Source organism: Drosophila grimshawi, unplaced genomic scaffold (genome assembly GCF_018153295.1).
Source record: "Drosophila grimshawi isolate 15287-2541.00 unplaced genomic scaffold, ASM1815329v1 contig_44, whole genome shotgun sequence".
Lineage (NCBI taxonomy): Eukaryota > Metazoa > Arthropoda > Insecta > Diptera > Drosophilidae > Drosophila > Drosophila grimshawi.
Genome location: NW_025063240.1, coordinates 12,924,655 through 12,941,681, shown reverse-complemented (window position 1 = coordinate 12,941,681; position 17,027 = coordinate 12,924,655). Strand labels below are relative to the sequence as shown.

General features: G+C 42.6%; 4 protein-coding genes and 1 non-coding gene across 5 annotated transcripts; 3 read left to right on the top strand and 2 right to left on the bottom strand.

Moving 5' to 3' along the window:
• Positions 1 to 9,361: 9,361 nt before the first annotated feature.
• Positions 9,362 to 11,477, top strand: LOC6558572. The gene is made up of 4 exons (XM_001984354.3): positions 9,362 to 9,783; positions 10,282 to 10,663; positions 10,732 to 10,868; positions 10,927 to 11,477. Exons 1-4 carry the CDS (start codon positions 9,652 to 9,654, stop codon positions 11,014 to 11,016), a joined length of 741 nt encoding a protein of 246 aa, XP_001984390.1. The 5' UTR covers positions 9,362 to 9,651; the 3' UTR covers positions 11,017 to 11,477.
• LOC6558855 lies at positions 9,823 to 10,086 on the bottom strand. Its single transcript, XR_047021.2, has one exon. It is a non-coding gene; the product is annotated as a U11 spliceosomal RNA (small nuclear RNA).
• Positions 11,478 to 11,929: 452 nt separating the features above from the next.
• Positions 11,930 to 13,712, bottom strand: LOC6558719 (gustatory and odorant receptor 63a). Its single transcript, XM_001984355.2, has 3 exons — positions 13,401 to 13,712; positions 13,191 to 13,340; positions 11,930 to 13,120 (listed from the first exon to the last, which is right to left on the bottom strand). Exons 1-3 carry the CDS (start codon positions 13,614 to 13,616, stop codon positions 11,981 to 11,983), a joined length of 1,506 nt encoding a protein of 501 aa, XP_001984391.1. The 5' UTR covers positions 13,617 to 13,712; the 3' UTR covers positions 11,930 to 11,980.
• Positions 13,713 to 14,023: 311 nt separating this feature from the next.
• On the top strand, positions 14,024 to 15,696 carry LOC6558718 (hsp90 co-chaperone Cdc37). Its single transcript, XM_032743511.2, has 4 exons — positions 14,024 to 14,095; positions 14,154 to 14,357; positions 14,421 to 15,080; positions 15,142 to 15,696. The coding sequence occupies exons 1-4, from the start codon at positions 14,063 to 14,065 to the stop codon at positions 15,451 to 15,453; spliced, it is 1,209 nt and encodes a 402-aa protein (XP_032599402.1). The 5' UTR covers positions 14,024 to 14,062; the 3' UTR covers positions 15,454 to 15,696.
• Positions 15,697 to 16,987, top strand: LOC6558579 (dnaJ homolog subfamily B member 13). Its single transcript, XM_001984357.3, has 2 exons — positions 15,697 to 16,727; positions 16,794 to 16,987. The coding sequence occupies exons 1-2, from the start codon at positions 15,743 to 15,745 to the stop codon at positions 16,907 to 16,909; spliced, it is 1,101 nt and encodes a 366-aa protein (XP_001984393.1). The 5' UTR covers positions 15,697 to 15,742; the 3' UTR covers positions 16,910 to 16,987.
• The last annotated feature ends 40 nt before the right edge of the window (positions 16,988 to 17,027 follow it).

Genomic DNA, 17,027 nt, shown 5'->3' with positions numbered 1-17,027 from the left:
AGGGCCCAACAAAAGAACAAGCACAAAGCACACGATACAGGCAAAAGTCGAGAGAATGCACTTGAGAGTCGGCTTACGCAGTCTCGTACTTCTTCCTCTTCATTTATTAATCTTTTTTATTGTTTTTGTTTTTTCTTTTTTTGTTTTTGCTGCTGTTCCATTTCCCACAGTTCCAAGCAGAGTTACAGTTTCGGCACCTTGCGGGCCTTGCGAGCTGGAGCCTCAGGTTAGGTTAACCCATCATAAATCAACGGGGCACGAGAAAGATCATTAAAATCGGAATCTCGCTATCATAATAAAGAAATCACACGAGAAAACAAACCCGAACAACTTTTGGGGCTCTTTGGCTCTTTATTTGATCGCTCAATCAAAATGATAAATGAAAATTAATATTTCTTAATATTGTTTACAAAGTGAGAATTATACACACGATCATTGCTTTGCATTCTCCAACAACTACAACTACAATAACAAATGTAACCTAATGTGCAAAGCTTAAGCGCTTTTTGGGGGTATCATTAAAAACTACAAAGTAAACTGTTTGCTTAGCTGAAAACGATATTTCTATACTCTAAAAAATGTTCCGAAAATTATTCACAATTTTTTAAAAAGTTTTTAATAAACTATAAATTCTTTTAATACAATATCGGTTCAGGCTGACAATTGTCTTATTGCTTAAGATTAAGATAAGTTCAAAATCACTCTATTTCAAAATTTAGAAACTTAGAGACTTTAAAAGTATCTCTCTCTCTCTCTTGCTGGAAAGTGTATAAAATCAAGCTATAACATTTATGGGTGTGTATATATAATATATATATATATATATTTATATGTATGAGCACATATCCCATTTATGGGAAAGCCGCTGCGGTCAATATTTCACTGCGAAGGCATTGTTTGATAAGAATTATTGCAACAAATCAATCATGAGGTTAAGTGGATCTCGCAGAGCTTGTGAAATGTGACGGAACATGCATCAAGAGACACGCAAAGGGCAACAGCGAAAAACAACGGCTAAGAAAACCCAAGCCACAAAATGAAAACATTAAAAACAACAGCCAAAAAATTTAACTAAACAACATGAGCAGCGGCAGGAACAACAACAACAACAACTGTGGCAACATTCATCAACATCAAAAACAAACAAAAAGGCGCGAGTCAAAGCCAACAAACAAATAAACAGTGAAAGAGAAACGCCGAGAGAGAGAGAGAGAGAGAGACGCAGAGTGTGTGTGGAAGAAAGAGAGATTGAGTCGCGGACAAGGGCCGAGTGCCCCATTCCCTCCGCCCATCTCCTGTCCATCACCCATTCCAGCAATTTATTGCGGCTAGTTGAGACGTCTCGAAGTTGGTTATGTTGGTTAGTTTGGGTTTGATGGTTCACGGTTGATGGTTGATGGTCGGAAGGTTGCCTATGCCCCCGTTGACTTTGACGCCGCTTTTGGCGGTTGTCGCGGTTTCTGGTCTCTGGTCTCTGGTCTTTGGCTCTTTGACTGTTGAGTTATTACCGCGCACTTTCGGCGATTAATTGACTAACCGGCAGGTTGCCACTCAGAATTGAAATCGCCTTGGCCCTATATCATAGTCGCGGCAAAACCATGGGGCTCCAATTAGCGTACGGCCTGATCTTCAAATGCAGCTGCAAGTGCGTTCTCTGAAAGTCTCAGCAAAAGATTACAATCTTATAAAAATAATTATTAATACACTCAAAACAAAAAATTAATCGATTCTAAATAGGGTTTCTGCATATAGATTAGAAAATACGATTTGAGGATGTAGTTTGGCTTAAAGTTGTGCTCTGTTTTCCATAATCTTCAAACTGCCATAACTGAAACTGAACCTTACTGAAATCGAAATTGAAACATACATATTACTTCCGCTAAAGCTCAAACTACTCACCCCACTGCAGCTGCAGGCATTCAGAAAACTAAACCAATTCTGAACACGGTTCACCCGAATTGTGGCCTAATATTGGAAACGGCGTCACTCAACAGCGACAGCCTTTAAGCAAATTAGCAACAATGCCACAAAAGTGTTGCTAGCTACGATCTGAATCCAAATCCGGCTGTGACTCCGACTCCGCTCACGCCTGGACGCTGCTGTGTTCGCCTAATCGTGGCACGTGCCTCGACATACATAATCACAGGGCTCTGACAGCAAATACAAAATACAAAAAACACAACAAAAATAGAGTGAAGAAGCAAAAGGGTCGCAGTGGAAAAAAAAGGGCAGCAAACATGCGAATGCGGCACATAAAGATAATCCAATCTTATGCTGCTAATTTTACAGCATCAGTTTGGACTAGAAGACCAAAACAAAATCAAATCTCGTGTGTGTGTGTGTATGTGTGCGTGTGTGTGTGCGTGTGTGGACGAGCGTGTGGCAATGTGGTTAGGGCAAAGTCGGAGTCAAAAGCATCTCAGTTTGAAGTATTTTTTTTTTCGGGGTTGAGGCAGTTGAACTGGAACACCCAAAGCGCTGTGAAACTTTTACTCAACAGCAACCAAAGCAAACCAGACAAATAAATTCGATTATGCGAGCAGTGGCCAACCCCCAAAAATAGGGGGCGGGGTTTACGCCACAGGGTGGCGCTATTGTAAAGTGACTTATTACATTTTTACTTGCTGGCTTTTGCTCTTAAAGCTGGCTAATTCTAATTCGCTTATGAAGTTCGCATTTTGCATAGTTGAGGTGCGAGTTGCTCGCATAAAATATGAAAATTTAATAAGCTGCAACACGGCCACGCAGTTGCCACTTGCCGTGTTAATTGTGCGTCCACGCACCTGTTGGGGTGGCTGCACAGCACGTGCAACAGCACCCAAACAGCCGTGCCTCAGAGGCACGCACGAGCTGCATTTGCAAGTGGGCGTGCATAATTTATGTTAATTTTTCGCCTGAGAAAGCCAACAACAGCAACGGTAACAGCAAAAGCAACGGCAGCAGCAACAGCAGCAGCAGCTAAGCAACTTTTCTGCAACAAATACAAATACAAATGCATATGCAGATATATAAACGTATGTAGATACGTGTATGTGTGTATGTGTGTGTGCGTGTGCACTTGCAACCAAGTCAGCCAGCTAATGAGCATTAGCGGCATCATGAAATAAATATGAAATGCAAATTGAGCTGTCAGGTTCTTATAAAAATGTTAAATGAGCTGAAGGCCTCTTTAAAATAAAGGTTGTATTATTTATAAAAATAAACATAAATCTTAACAAGAAAATAAATTTGCTTGGGAAAACTTGCACGAGCTAAAATATTTGAAATAGACCTACTCTAATGAGGAAGTTTATAATAGAAATCGTAGGTGATGGATTAATCCTCAGAGCACCCCCAACAGCTATAGTGAAATAGAAGTAACCAACATTTAAATGAATTAAACTTTATCTGCAATGTCTTTTTGAATATTTCTTAAATAGTGTTTGGTGTCTGCAACTCCTTTGTGTTCGTTACACATTAATGTAGATACTTTTTAATGTTCCTGGACTTGCTGTCAAGGAAGTTGCCTTTTTCTATTTGCCTCACAGCAACCATTTTCTTCGTCGTTTTCTACCTTTCTTTCTGGGTATCATAGATCCAAAACTAACGTTGCTTAACGCTTAACGCTTCTTGCTTCGTTGCACTCATCATCTGTGTGTCAATTGGCAGCAACATCATAATTATTGTTACATATGCGACTAGACAATCAACCCAAAGTGATTAAAGTTAATTTTTACGCGTTGTGTTTTTTGTGGTTACACTTTCGACATGACAATTAAATGGTCATTGTGCGGGTTGTGCACTTCATTAAATGTCGATTTGTTGACGTTCATTGACGACTCTAATAGCTTCATTAGGTGTTGTCAAGTTTATGCTGCAGAAGGGTTGACACATTTTTTATTGCCAGAGTTGGCAAGGGCCTAAAAACTATTTGCTTAATAACCCGCATAGGAACTAACCCCTAGAAACTTAAGAATTAGGCTGCCTCGGGTTGGGGCAATAATCTATGGAGCATCTTTCTTGGCAATGTGCAAATGCAGTGAAAATTTCTCAACTGTGACACACAAAGTTTTGATGCTGATTTTTATGAATATTTCCGGACGAGTTTTCAATTTCTCATTTTGCTTTTTCTTTTTTTTTTTTGGCATTATGTACACTGCAGTGATTTCACAAAAGATACAAGATACACACACACACACACACACACATAAAAATACATTCATGTAAAATAGAAAAAAAACAACAGGCAGAAAAAGCTGAAGACCCAAAGGACAGAGAAAACTTCTCTGCTTTGTAGAAATTCATAAAACTTCCGCTTGGTCAGATTGGGGGCGCTAGTGGGCGTGTCTTGGATGGGTCAGTTTGCATAAAGTCCTGGAGAGCGAGGGGAGTGGGAGGGGAGTGTCAGAGCTGAGCAAACAACAAAATGGCGCATTTTAAAGCGCAGAGCCCCAAAGAAAAACTCAAGAGCCTGAGCATGAAAATTTCCCATGCTAAACAGCGCAGAAATTGTTCCTTTTACTTTGTGCAAACTTGGCGCCCGTCGCCATTTTTTGCTTGCCGTCTCGCTTGCTCACCCTCGGGGGTGGGTGGTGGGTAGTGGGTGGTGTTGATGGTGCGTGTCCTGCCGCTCTGGAGCCCTTGCGTGTCATGCGTTTTTCGGGGGGGCTTGCTGCGAGCAAAAATAAACAAAAATCAAAGTTGCAAATAAGAAGAAACTACAAAGTAAGTTAACATAAAAAGTTCGACGCCTTCGCCTTGTTTTTTCCCAAGTTTGCCACATTTTGGAGCGCCCATTTTTGGGGGATTTGGCATACTTAGCTACCCCCACAAGCGCACGCACACACACACACAGACATAACAAAAGGGAGGGTTGTACGGACACAAAAGGTTTTGTCGAGCACTTTTGGGCAACAAAAGCCGGAAACAGTCCCGGGAAGAAGCAGCATCCTCTCAAGTGCTTCCTCACTCGTGGTGCGTCTCCTTCTCAGCATGCAGCCAGCGATGCGGCCGCGCAGTCAAGCGCAATGACGACAACGACGATGAGAACGACTTAGCTGCTGGCTGGCTGGCTGGCTGGATGACTGCCTGTCTGCTCCTTGGGCATGCTGATCACGTCTATTTATTGTGCACATAATATGGGCGCAGAGCAGCAGCAGCAGCAGCAGCTCATCCTTGTCGTCTCCATACTTTTTCGACTGCTCCTCCGGCTACGTGCGACGCATGCATCGCTGGACACGCTGCTGCTTCTGCTGGCTGGCTGCCTCCACAGAGTCCCCCTCTCTCTCTCTCTCGCTGTCTCTATCTCTCTCCCTGTCTTTTTCTATCTCGTATAATTTTTTTCAGCATTTTCTATTCCTGCTCCAGCACACAGCACACAGAAAATTCAATTATCGTGAATGCGAATTTTTGCCCGATTCCAAATCCGATTCCGCTTCGCATGTTTTGTTTCAGCATCGAAGACTCGACGAACTTTCAGCGTATCAGCATTTTATTTGCTGTTGATTTATGCAATGTGCCCTCGCTACGACCGCCCCTCCCCCCTGCCCCTATTTAAACGTGTCTCTTGCCTGCTCCACCCAACCACCCAACCATCCACCGCCCGTTGTTCACTCAAACAATCGCTGCTGCGAGCACTGTTGAATATTTGCCAAGTATGCTGATTGAATTTTTTCCAGTTGACTAAATGATATCAAGGATATTTGCCAGAGCTGCACTCTGTGCCGCCTCCTGAGCCGCTCGGGACTAAAACCCACTGACGGCGTCTCTTTAATAAAATGCCTATAGACTTAGTTCCATTTTAGTTACAATTGCATAGAAATTGATTAGATTTAATGGATAACTAGGCATAAAATAGGTTAGATGAACCTGAGATTGGCGTGTCAGAATGAGAAAGTTATATCTGTGTCTCAAAGTGTGTGTAATTAACATAATTTATAGTGGATATGTTATATAAATTGATATATATATTAATTCTGTATCAAAGCCAGAAAGTACAAATTGCAATTTGTTGCTCATTCACCCACAAATTATCGCAAACTGCAAACCGTCTATTATCCGGGTGCAGCTTGTGGGTGATACGACAAACGAGAACCAGGACTCTACTCTACAGCGTCTAATCTGAAAAGGATAAATGGCATGCATGCATTCATGATAGTGTGTTATCAATTTCCAATATTTAGACAGGCCACTACTAATATTCACGCTTGTTAAACGCAAAGCAATCATCCATTTTGCAAATACTACATACATATGCAAATATTAGCGTATCCTGGCTATCCTTCTGCCAGATCCTGGGGCGTAATTAACACTCTGTATTGTGGAGCAAATCGAGCGGGTTAAACACTGCACAAATGCTGCTTTGCAGCGTTTCACACACTGGGCAACATCAGCAGCATCGAATGCAATAATTAATATGCCCAACATGAGCTGCAGATCCTGGCCAAACCTGAAGTGTGCGAGTGGTTCGCTTGGTGGGTGGTTTGGGTGGTGTTCACTCGCCGCACGACGTGCCTGCTCGTTGGCGGGGTGTCCTAAAAGGCGTTAAATTGACACAATTGAACACACCCTTGAGATTTACTGTAAACGCCGTTCGAAGTTTCCCAAACGTTGCCTGTTGTTATTTGTTGTTTTTGTTTTTGCTCACTCGCTCTAGAGTGTGGGGGTTGTGGGTTAGGGTTGATGGAGTGCTGCGCTTAATCGGAAATGCTAACATCTTCATCATTGTGCGTAATGGCGCCCACGTTGAAAAACTGACAAGTGTCACAAGCAAATCTCGCGACCCTCACATCAGCAGCAATACAAATCACAAAATTTCGATTCGAATTCCGTATTCGATTCCGAGACAGTTTCGCTTATTGTTTGGCCCATGCAAATACGTATGTGTAACAATTGATATATTGGGTAAATATGTGTATATGTGGATTCCACAACGTGACATGCTTAATGCTACATTTACACGCACGTCCTTCTTGACTTGAGTGACGGTGAGCACAATTCCTAATTGCCACAATTGCTCTTAAGTGTATAGATGATGAGATTGTTAGTAAATATGATACATTTTAAACAAAGACTTAAACAGCGAAGTTATTCGAATAAAAACCCATTTGACATATGTTCTTCAATAATAATAATAAAAAAAGAAGCCTGGCAAATCTTTACTCAAACGAACTTTGGTAAATCTAATTGATGTTATAGATTAAAAATCGCAGCAACTATCTAATTAGTGGATTAATTATACTGAAAACTATTATGTTTTTCAGTTGATTTCTTCTAAGATATTTAAAAAATTAGCTGAAATTTATTTTGTGGCAATATCATACAATCAATTATTAAATTCTTTGAATGATATCGAATTGTAGCCGCTGCTAATTTTGTTTTGGCTTATGCAGCAGTAGATTTGGCCACTTTGGATTATCTGGCTACCATATCTGTATCAATTTTGTGCCTCTAAGCAAGACTGTCAAAACAGGCAAACAAATTGTGCAAATAAGTCGAGAAAATGTTATTTATGCTTCGACAATTTTCAGTGATTAAATAACCAAGCAAAACAAGATCCCAAGAGATCGAATTACAAATAGTAAAATGACAGGAGCAACCAATCCGATATTACAACGGCTCCGACTAGAATGAGTGGAGTGGAGACTCGTGTCGGGAGCATATTAATGGCCTGGAGGTGTGCATGCCAATTGTCATGCGCTGAAATGCTTGTTAACAACAGCGATTGCTTTTCCATCGGCTCCCACTCGTCGAATGTTTTTCTTTTCTTATTTTTAATCAAAGACGGAGCAAAGCTGCTACTCCTTCTACCAACTGAAACTGTTGCTGCTGCAGCTCCTCCCCCGTGGCAATAACGCCACACATTTGTAATGTTGCTTCTGTTTTTAGCCGTTTAAAGTGGCGAGAAGGCCAACTGGCCAAAGAAGTTGGCTCGCACCGCGCTTAGAAGCACTTTACAAGTTACTTTAAGGCAATCAATTTGTAGCCAAGCAGCTGGGATCGACAGACGAAGACAAAGCAGGCAGTATATGTTCTTCGGTAGATGTCGGGATGGGGATGGGGTTGGGGGGAGGGGGAGGCGAAAAACCAATCAAAAAAGCGTTGCGAACGCAAATTGAACGCCAAATAGCTGGAAGATGATATTTCAATACTTGAAGCACGAACCTCAGAGGCCGCGGCCATAAATTATTAGCGGGCGACGCCTGCGCGAAGTAGTTGCTTACTTTTTTGCAGTTATGATTATCGCGCCAGGTCTCCAGTCCAACTCCAACTCCAACTCCAGCTCCAGCTTCAAGCTTAACACGCATTGAGAACAGGGAGAACAGACAACGAGTGTGTGTTCTCAGCTCTGTTGTTGTGTGCAAACAAATGTAAAAAATTTTTAATTGACTTTTGGATTTGCGCCACCGCCAGTTGCACTTTTTATGGCCCCTCGCGTGTATGCAGCTTAAAAGTTAATAAAACACGCCCAATGATAACAAGCCGCATAACCACAGCAATAGCAGCAACAAACAGCACATATTTTGCCCCTCAGGTCTTCATCAGCTGCATCATCATCATCGTCGTCGTCGTCGCGGCGGAAACATTGTGAGTTCTTCTTGGCCGGCATCATCCTCAGCAGCGCGCTCGTAGAAAAACAATCAATTAAGCGTGCAAGTAGCTGACACAGGAGGAGCGCCAGTTGCCAATGGCAATGCCAAACTGGCCAAAATACAACGCCAACTTTAACTTCAACTGCAACTCCAATTCGGACTTCAACTGTAAGTCCAATGCTGACTCTGATTCGCATTCCCCTGTGGCCGGCTGGCGTTTTATGGCCTGTTTTACTAAAATTTATGTTACATTTTTATAGTTCAGAGTAAATTGACTTTTAAAATGTAAAATTTATCATAGCAAACGGCTCCAGCTTCAGCTCCAGCTCCGGCTCTCAGTTGTCGGTAGGAAACACTTTAATTGCTTTATTTTCGGATGTGCCGCCAAGATCTGGCAACGCCACGCGCAAGAAGCTTGCGTCCACAAAAGCTCTGCTCGCTTTCGAGCACGAAACCAACCCTTAAATGAATAACAACTGTCGTTAAGGGTTAGTGAATCTGAAATACACTTATTTTATATGTGAATAGAGGCTTTTTTTTAAATAAAAAATATAAGCAACAAAATTTAACTAACTGTGTAAAAATCTCCATAAATCATTGAGATATTACAAATATTCAAAAGATAAAATATCAGATCAGTCGCTGGACACATGCAATAGTTTGTAATATAATTATGCAATATGCTCTAATGATAACAGCTGTATGGTAGAAACAAACAAAGATAGCGACTCAATAAAAGGGTATGTGCCACAAGGCAGAGAAAAACAAACATCTAAAAAGCTTTTCAAGTATCAAAACAGACCTTGGAACTGCTGGATTGACTGTTTTGTAGTGACTCTCTGCAGTGTCGCCTCGGCCGCGAAAGCTTTGCCAAGTTTGGTTTTTTGCTGTTTTTTTTTTCGGGCTGATATACGTGGGAGCCGCAAATGAAGCCTCATCCCCCGTTGAGCTTCATTGGCAATTGGATGACGAAACAGTAGTCACGAACTAAAGTTGAGAGGCGAATGAAAAATCCATAAATTGATTGCATAAAGTAAACACACTCAGGCAGAGTTTTAGGAAAAACCCTTTCGCTTGGAAAATGTTGCTGCCCAAGGTGCGAACGGGTGGCAAGTGGAGCAGCTGCTGCCACCACATGTGGGAGATGTTGATGTCGCCGATATCGCCACGCAATTTGCGCACCACAGCACTGCTGACAAGCATCTACCAACTGGTAAGTTCAGACAATCCATTACGTAAGGCATTAATTAGGTGGGGCGCAGCGCACGAGCTGCTGGCACGCAGAAGTATCTGCTATCCAGCTGCTCAGAAAGCGTGCAGCCGCCTGCCCCGAAATACAAAAATTACGCACTGGATATGCAAAGCCATACCCCACTGGGCACATTGGATCCCAACAAAGGCGGCAATTCAGCGCACGCCCCCGCCCCATTCAAGGAACGTAGGATTGGGCCAATGACGCAATGCGTCTGCATTTAAGTTCCTAATACGGGAACATGCCAGGACGAGCACCCTTTTTAAATGCGAGCACAAAACAATGTGCGTATTGGTCAGCGCTGTGCTAAAACCAGTTGTGAATTATTAGCGGGAAAGATAAAAATGTTTGCTTGATTCTCTGACTACCCCGTAAAAGATCAGCACAGTGATGGATCAGAAACTACTCCAACTCGTAGACTCTATGCTAATCCTCATACTCAATCTCAATTTCGCACAGCTCATTGCTCATTCGATTCTGTTTGTGGTGTTGCTGTGCTTGGCGCATGCGGAGCAAATGCGTCATCTGCTCGATTTGGATATATTGGATCAGAAGGATAGTGGTTTCTATAATATGTCACCCTTCCACAATGATATGCGACTCAAGACGGCTGCCCAACTGGCAGATGCCACCGAAAATGCACTCTATGTCCTGGCGGGTATTACATCTATTTATGCACTGAGCGCTATAACTCTATTCTTTGGCGTATACAAGAATAAGCCCGGTCTGATAATACCCTGGCTGGTAATCGAATTTCTGGGCGTGATTGCCGTTGGCGTTGTTATCTTCATGCTAAAGGATACCAAATTGCCAATGCTATTTGGCGGACAGTGTTTGTATTGTGAGTAGACAAAATTGTATTTTAAGGTTATGTTCAGGCATAAGATCATTGGTTTTTATTCTACTTAGTTATCATCTGCTACTCGCTTCTTTTGATGGATGGCTTCAAGTGGTATGTGATGCACAGTTTCTATCAGAGTCTACGCACAATGAATAAATTGCGAGAGATTGCCACCGTGGCTATACCCTGTCCAGCACCAGGAGCAGTAAGTGGAACAACTTTACTTCGTAATTTTAGAACTGAGTGATATGCTTTCTTTGCAGATTCCATATCAGTTCCGCAGGGAGCACATGTATTTGGGCAGCAATGGGTACAAACACATTCTAACTGAATCGCCGGATGGACAGTGTTAGATTTAAAACCACTTGCGACTATTAAACTATCATCTCCTCTCTCCTAATCCTACCCTTGACATCGAACTTCCAGCATCAAGTGTCTTAAATTCTCTTTCAATTTCGATTAGTATTTTGTATTGCTTATCATTATTTGTTGGCGTTTTTTTTGGAACGTGTGTGATATGGAAAAGAAATAAATAAATAACCACAGATAACTATTTTAGATAAAAAATGGATTAAAAAGTATGTACGTAGACGTTATATTCTTATGGCAATATATACACAAAAATACATAAGCATATACAGAACGCCGAACACTAGCAATATCAATATCTACTACGCTAGATATTCACAAAACTATTTTCAATGTAGTGCTTTAAATCTTCCCTTAATATAATTTAAACTTTAGAACACTAGTCGTTTAATAGTTGTGAAATATTTCACTTAACTTTAATAAAGCAAAGAATAAAACCAGTTAAGTCGGTTAATGATTAAAATCTTCTTTTGATTTTCCCTCGGGGTTTGAACCACGATCTTCTGATCTACAGTTCGAGACGCTACGCAATGCGCTACTGCGGCAAGCGGCGCGTGGGTCGCCAAATTAGATCAAGTGTGTGCAGTCCAGATAATGTTTGCTATTAATTATTTGTATAGTCGTCTCTTTTGCTCGCGTTTCAACTTTGAATTAGAACCTTGCCATTAGCCGGTTAAATTCGACCGTTGAATTCAAATACAAATCTATTTGAAATGATTAAAAGAAATGCTAACATTTTATAATTTTATATTTAGCTCATAACTTTTATTATGCTTTTTAATTGGTATCATAAATTATACAAAATATTTAGTGCTTTAATTTTAAAAGAAAACGTTCGACGCTTTTAACTATTCTATGTAGCTCTAAATTAATTCTATTTTCTATAGTTTTGCGGTGCACGTTTTATTTGTTTTTTATCTTTTAATATAGCCTTTACCTTGACCCATTTCAGCCCTTTCGGCCACGCCCCCCAGAACGGTTTACTGGTGTTGTTGTGGTATTTGTGGTAGTCGTGGGTGCTGCGGTGGTGCCGGGGGTGGTGCTTGAGTGTCCAACCACGGTCATGTCGTTATTCATGCTATCCATTAATAAATCGATGACGGTCATATTTGCATTGCCATCTCCGTCGCCGTCGCCCTTGTCCGTTGGAATGCTAATCTGGAACTGCAGAAGCACCACCAAGTAGGTGACCATTGTGGTCAACAGGCCCTTGAAGAGCGAGCGATCTACATCAAAGAAGCCGCCACAATTGATATTCGATGGATTCATTTCGGTTGCTCGCAAAAACATATTAATCTCCGTCTGAGCATCCATATTCATCCAATTTAGCTCGACCATTAAGAGTTTCTTCTGGAAATTCGTGCGCACATTCACCGATGCGTAATGGGCTTGATCGCAGATGTAGAAGAGTAATCCAATGTTCCATAGTGCCGTTATGGTTAGGCCAATATCCTTGATGCCGAATCCCTCCGACAGTTGCGACATCAGTCCATAAATTGACAGTGTAATGATAAAAAACAGATAGAGACTCATGAAAACAAAAGTATAACACAAAGCATTCCCAGTGTCGCGAGTCAGTTTGCTCAGACGTAGCCACAGGACACGATAATCGGCCACCATGGCAGCGGGACCAATGTGCTTGAGAGCCTTCTGAAATCGTTCGGCCAGAAGATAAGCAGTTGTGCTAATTGCCTCACAGATTATAAACCACCATGCTCCGAGCATCGCTGTCAAATTGTCCAGTATGCAGTAGGGCACCACTTGATTCAGATTCAAATCCGACATGGTCATATGAATGATGACCACCGATAGCACAGAGATAATCGGCAAACCGATGGCAATGTAGATCGCTTTCTGGCGCAGATTTAGCGGCAAACTGTGCCCCGAAATTTGATAGTAGAGCACTTCGAAGTCATCCCAGTCATTGAACAGACGCGCTATCTTCCTTGCCTCCCACCAGAGAATGGGAATGACCATAACTGGAAGGATGTTGACCAGAAACAAGTAGGCAATGACTGCCTCCTCGAAGGGGCCGCTGAGAGAGCGGACAATATGAATACGATTTTTAGCCACATAGCCCACATAGCACTGGATGATTTATGAGAATGATTAACCAAATATTTCTCTATTCTGGAAAAAAAAAAAGAAAATCACTTACCGCCAGCAGAGTGAAGAAAATAACCGAGTAGAGAAAAGGAGCCGTATTTAAAGCGAATTTGGCCCGGGATGGGCCACTTCGCACTATGGGCAGGACACCAATGATCCGCAGAAACCAATTCACAGGTGCAATATTGCGATAGAAAACACTCTGAAAACAACAACACCTATATTACTTATATTTCCATTAAACAGAACTGACTTCACTTACGGGCGTAAAAGTGCCGAGACTTTGCGAGTCCACTGTGGTCACGGAGCTGCGTTTCCTATCATTGGATGGTTTCTGATAGCCACTGTCCAAGCGTTCGGCAAGTCCAATCGAATATTTCCGCACACCTTGGAGATAGGCCTGTGCATTGCTGCTGTTTATGGGATTGGCATTCAGAAATACCGTGTCCGGCTTTTTGCGTCTATAATAGCTGGCCATTGTTAATGAACTGTGAGTGTTTTCTAGTCCTTAGTCTCAGACATTGCCTTGGTCTCAGACATTGCCATTAAAAATGCATTTAACCTCGCCCTTTATTTGCTTCTTGGTTGTTTGCATTGCAAGAACAACGTAAGTTTCCTGTTGATTTCGTTTGTTTGTCTTCTGCATACATTAACCTTAACCGTGTGTCCCAAATTTCAAATTGGTGTCAAAGGCGCGCTATTGCCCGAACCTTCACAATATTGCTATCAAAGCTATCGCTATTGATAATGTTATCGACAAGAAGTGCGATTTGTGTATGTGATTACCCAAGCATCGATACTTTAGATTTTTGTGCCAGGCGCCGATATCAAGCTACCCAATCTTATACCGATATGTTAATATTTGCACATCACTAAGTTTCTAGATTTTGCCATAAAGCATAAGAAAAATTTTACTTTATCAAGATGGTCGATTATAGCAAATGGAAAAACATTGAGGTGAATAAATATAAATATATGTCTATAACAAATTCAATTATCGTAGTATCATTTGCAGATTTCGGACGATGAGGACGACACACATCCAAACATTGACAAGGCTTCGCTGTTCCGGTGGCGACACCAGGCTCGAGTTGAACGCATGGCCGAATATGATAAGGAGAAGGAGGACCTGAAGCGAAAGCGACAAAGCTACCAGGCTCGCCTCATGGATGTCAAGGAGCGTATCAGCAAAAAAGATGGCGATGAAGCGGCACTTAAGGTACATTAGGGCGTCAACCGATAAGATCTTAAAAAAGTGATTCATAGATTTCACGCATTTCAGATTGAACTGACTAAAATCGAAAATGATGGCAAAGAACTCGATCGATTGGAAAATGATATTAAGAAGAAGGAGAAGAAGACACCGTGGAATGTGGACACAATAAGCAAGCCGGGCTTCGAAAAGACCGTAATTAACAAGAAGGTGCCGCGCCAACCGGAGGAGAATCTAACCGAAGAGGAGCGTGGACAGCTCATGAAAGAGTTTGTCAAAGCGAACGAGACTCTGTGCAAGCAGTATGGCATGATGCGTAAATATGATGACTCCAAGCGTTTTCTACAGGATCACCCGGAGCTGGTGGGCGAGAATACGGCCAATTATTTGGTCATATGGTCGATCAATTTGCAAATGGAAGAAAAGCACGAACTGATGGCTCACGTGGCACATCAATGCATCTGCATGCAGTACATCCTGGAGCTGGCCAAGCAGCTAGATGTGGATCCACGCTCCTGCGTCAGTTCATTCTTCACGAAAATTCAGCAATGCGGACCAGAGTATCGTCAGCAATTCGAGAGCGAAATCGAGGCGTTCAAAGGACGCATTGAGAAGCGGGCACAGGAGAAGTTAGACGAGGCCATCGCACAAGCGGAGGCTGAGGAGCGGGAAGCTCGTATGGGTCCGGGTGGCTTAGATCCCGCCGATGTCTTTGAATCCCTGCCTGATGTGAGTGAAATTGTAGTTACATTGAAACGTGTATGAAACTAAGATGTGTATTTTGGTACAGGAACTAAAATCTTGCTTCGAGTCGCGCGATATTGAGCTGTTGCAGAAGACAATTGCCACGATGCCGGTGGATCAGGCCAAGTATCACATGAAACGATGCGTAGACTCGGGTCTCTGGGTGCCAAATGCCGCCGATGTCGATCTCTGCACTGATGAGCCCGAGGATAAGAGCGATGATAAAGAGAAGTCTGATTCATCAGCATCGCCAGATAAATCCAGCGAAGTCAATGCGTCAAAGAAGAAGGAGAAAGAGGAGCCGGAGAAGGAGAAGGAACCCATTTATGCTGGCGTTAGCACCGAGGACGTTGACTGATCGATCCTCCATGATTGATTGCATGTTATACTTTTACGCAATAAGATTTAACTTACAGTCTGCATCCATTTAGTTTGTTGAGTGGTACATTAGCAGATTCATCCAAGCATTTTGAATCACCTTTAAGTGTTGTATATATAATTTGAGTAAACTCAACCCCCATTTAAATTCATAGTATTTAGTAAGCTGCTCGGGAACATTCTAAATAAATATCAAGCAAATCACGTGCACTTACTCTGCTAATCGAAAATTGTTTATATTTGGTTTATATATTTTACTTGTAAACACAATGAATCGCCCCGAATTGGACTACTATGCTGTGCTAGACATGCCACGCACTGCCACCAAGGAGCAACTCTCGCTAGCCTATCGTCGGCTCGCAGTGCGTCTCTGTCCGCATCGGGATCGGAGATATGAGCAGGACTTTGTGCCACTCGCCCAGGAGGGCAAACTGACGCATTTGTCGCCCATGGGTGAGGCGAAACAGTGGGCGTACATAAATATGGCATTCGATGTGCTGGGCAATGAACTCTACCGCGCCATCTACGATCGCTACGGGGAGGCGGGACTCTTTGAGGGTGTCATACTGCCAAATGGTTACTTTCCGCCCTATCAATATCATGGCGATCACATGAGGGTCTACGAGCAAGTCTTCTCCAGCTACTCGCCGTATGCGAATGTCATTGATGCCGTCACCAATCCGCCCAGTTTGTATGCGACCAGGGAGCATGGGATTGGTGTGCGCCACAAAGATGCCAGCACGGAGCGCATTATTCACTTGTCGCTGGAGGAGGTACGCACGGGTTGTGTGAAGCTGATGCATGTCTGGCGTCAGGAGATTGTCGATGCGAAGGAGTCGCGCCTAGAGAAGCGCAAGCACACACTCAAGCTGATCATACAGCCAGGAACCACGGCCGGCACACGCTATTGCTTCAAGGAGGAGGGAGATCGTTATCCCACCACCATTCCGGGTGACATAATTTTCATTGTCGCCGACAAGCCGCATCCTCAGTTCGAGCGACGCAATATGCACGATTTGGTCTATCGTTATAATATCAGCATCTGTCAGGCTTTGACCGGTTTCATCTTCTATGTGCACACCTTAGACAAGCGTCAGCTGAAGATTGTCATTACGGATGTGGTGCAGCCGGGCTACCAAAAGATTTTGCCCCTCGAAGGATTGCCCAAGTGCCGCAATTTAGATGCAGTGGCTGCCCTCAAGCCAGCCAAAAAGAAATTCGATGAGTTTGGCGATCTAATTATTGAGTTTAATTGTAAAATGGATTACCCAAAGAAAACCAAGGATTGCATTTCATTGACTAATCAAGTTTTATTTACAGATATATTCCCGAAGTACCTAACCCCAGGCATGAAAGCCATGACACGTGAATTCTTCGGCGAATTCCGCAAGTCGGAGCTGGAATTGGAGCGGGAGGAGAAGAAACAAATGCAGTAAATGGCTGTAACTTATATAATTAACAGTGCAAATAAAAATTGAATGTTGAATGTTGTACCTTAACATTCGTTAATAGCATTTGTTAACAGCATTCCGTTAATAGGCTTCTCGATGACGA

What these genes read in the sequence shown, in the direction of transcription:
- LOC6558579 (XM_001984357.3), top strand. Translation starts at nt 15,743, where the DNA reads ATGAATCGCCCCGAATTGGACTACTATGCTGTGCTAGACATGCCACGC. An exon ending in TCTAATTATTGAGTTTAATT is followed by an intron (nt 16,728 to 16,793) that starts GTAAAATGGATT and finishes TTTTATTTACAG; the next exon opens with ATATATTCCCGAAGTACCTA.
- LOC6558718 (XM_032743511.2), top strand. Translation starts at nt 14,063, where the DNA reads ATGGTCGATTATAGCAAATGGAAAAACATTGAG. An exon ending in GCAAATGGAAAAACATTGAG is followed by an intron (nt 14,096 to 14,153) that starts GTGAATAAATAT and finishes TATCATTTGCAG; the next exon opens with ATTTCGGACGATGAGGACGA. An exon ending in GCGATGAAGCGGCACTTAAG is followed by an intron (nt 14,358 to 14,420) that starts GTACATTAGGGC and finishes CACGCATTTCAG; the next exon opens with ATTGAACTGACTAAAATCGA.
- LOC6558572 (XM_001984354.3), top strand. Translation starts at nt 9,652, where the DNA reads ATGTTGCTGCCCAAGGTGCGAACGGGTGGCAAGTGGAGCAGCTGCTGC. An exon ending in TGGCGGACAGTGTTTGTATT is followed by an intron (nt 10,664 to 10,731) that starts GTGAGTAGACAA and finishes TATTCTACTTAG; the next exon opens with TTATCATCTGCTACTCGCTT. An exon ending in CCTGTCCAGCACCAGGAGCA is followed by an intron (nt 10,869 to 10,926) that starts GTAAGTGGAACA and finishes CTTTCTTTGCAG; the next exon opens with ATTCCATATCAGTTCCGCAG.
- LOC6558719 (XM_001984355.2), bottom strand. Translation starts at nt 13,616, where the DNA reads ATGGCCAGCTATTATAGACGCAAAAAGCCGGACACGGTATTTCTGAAT. An exon ending in GTCTCGGCACTTTTACGCCC is followed by an intron (nt 13,341 to 13,400) that starts GTAAGTGAAGTC and finishes TGTTGTTTTCAG; the next exon opens with AGTGTTTTCTATCGCAATAT. An exon ending in TTTTCTTCACTCTGCTGGCG is followed by an intron (nt 13,121 to 13,190) that starts GTAAGTGATTTT and finishes TAAATCATCCAG; the next exon opens with TGCTATGTGGGCTATGTGGC.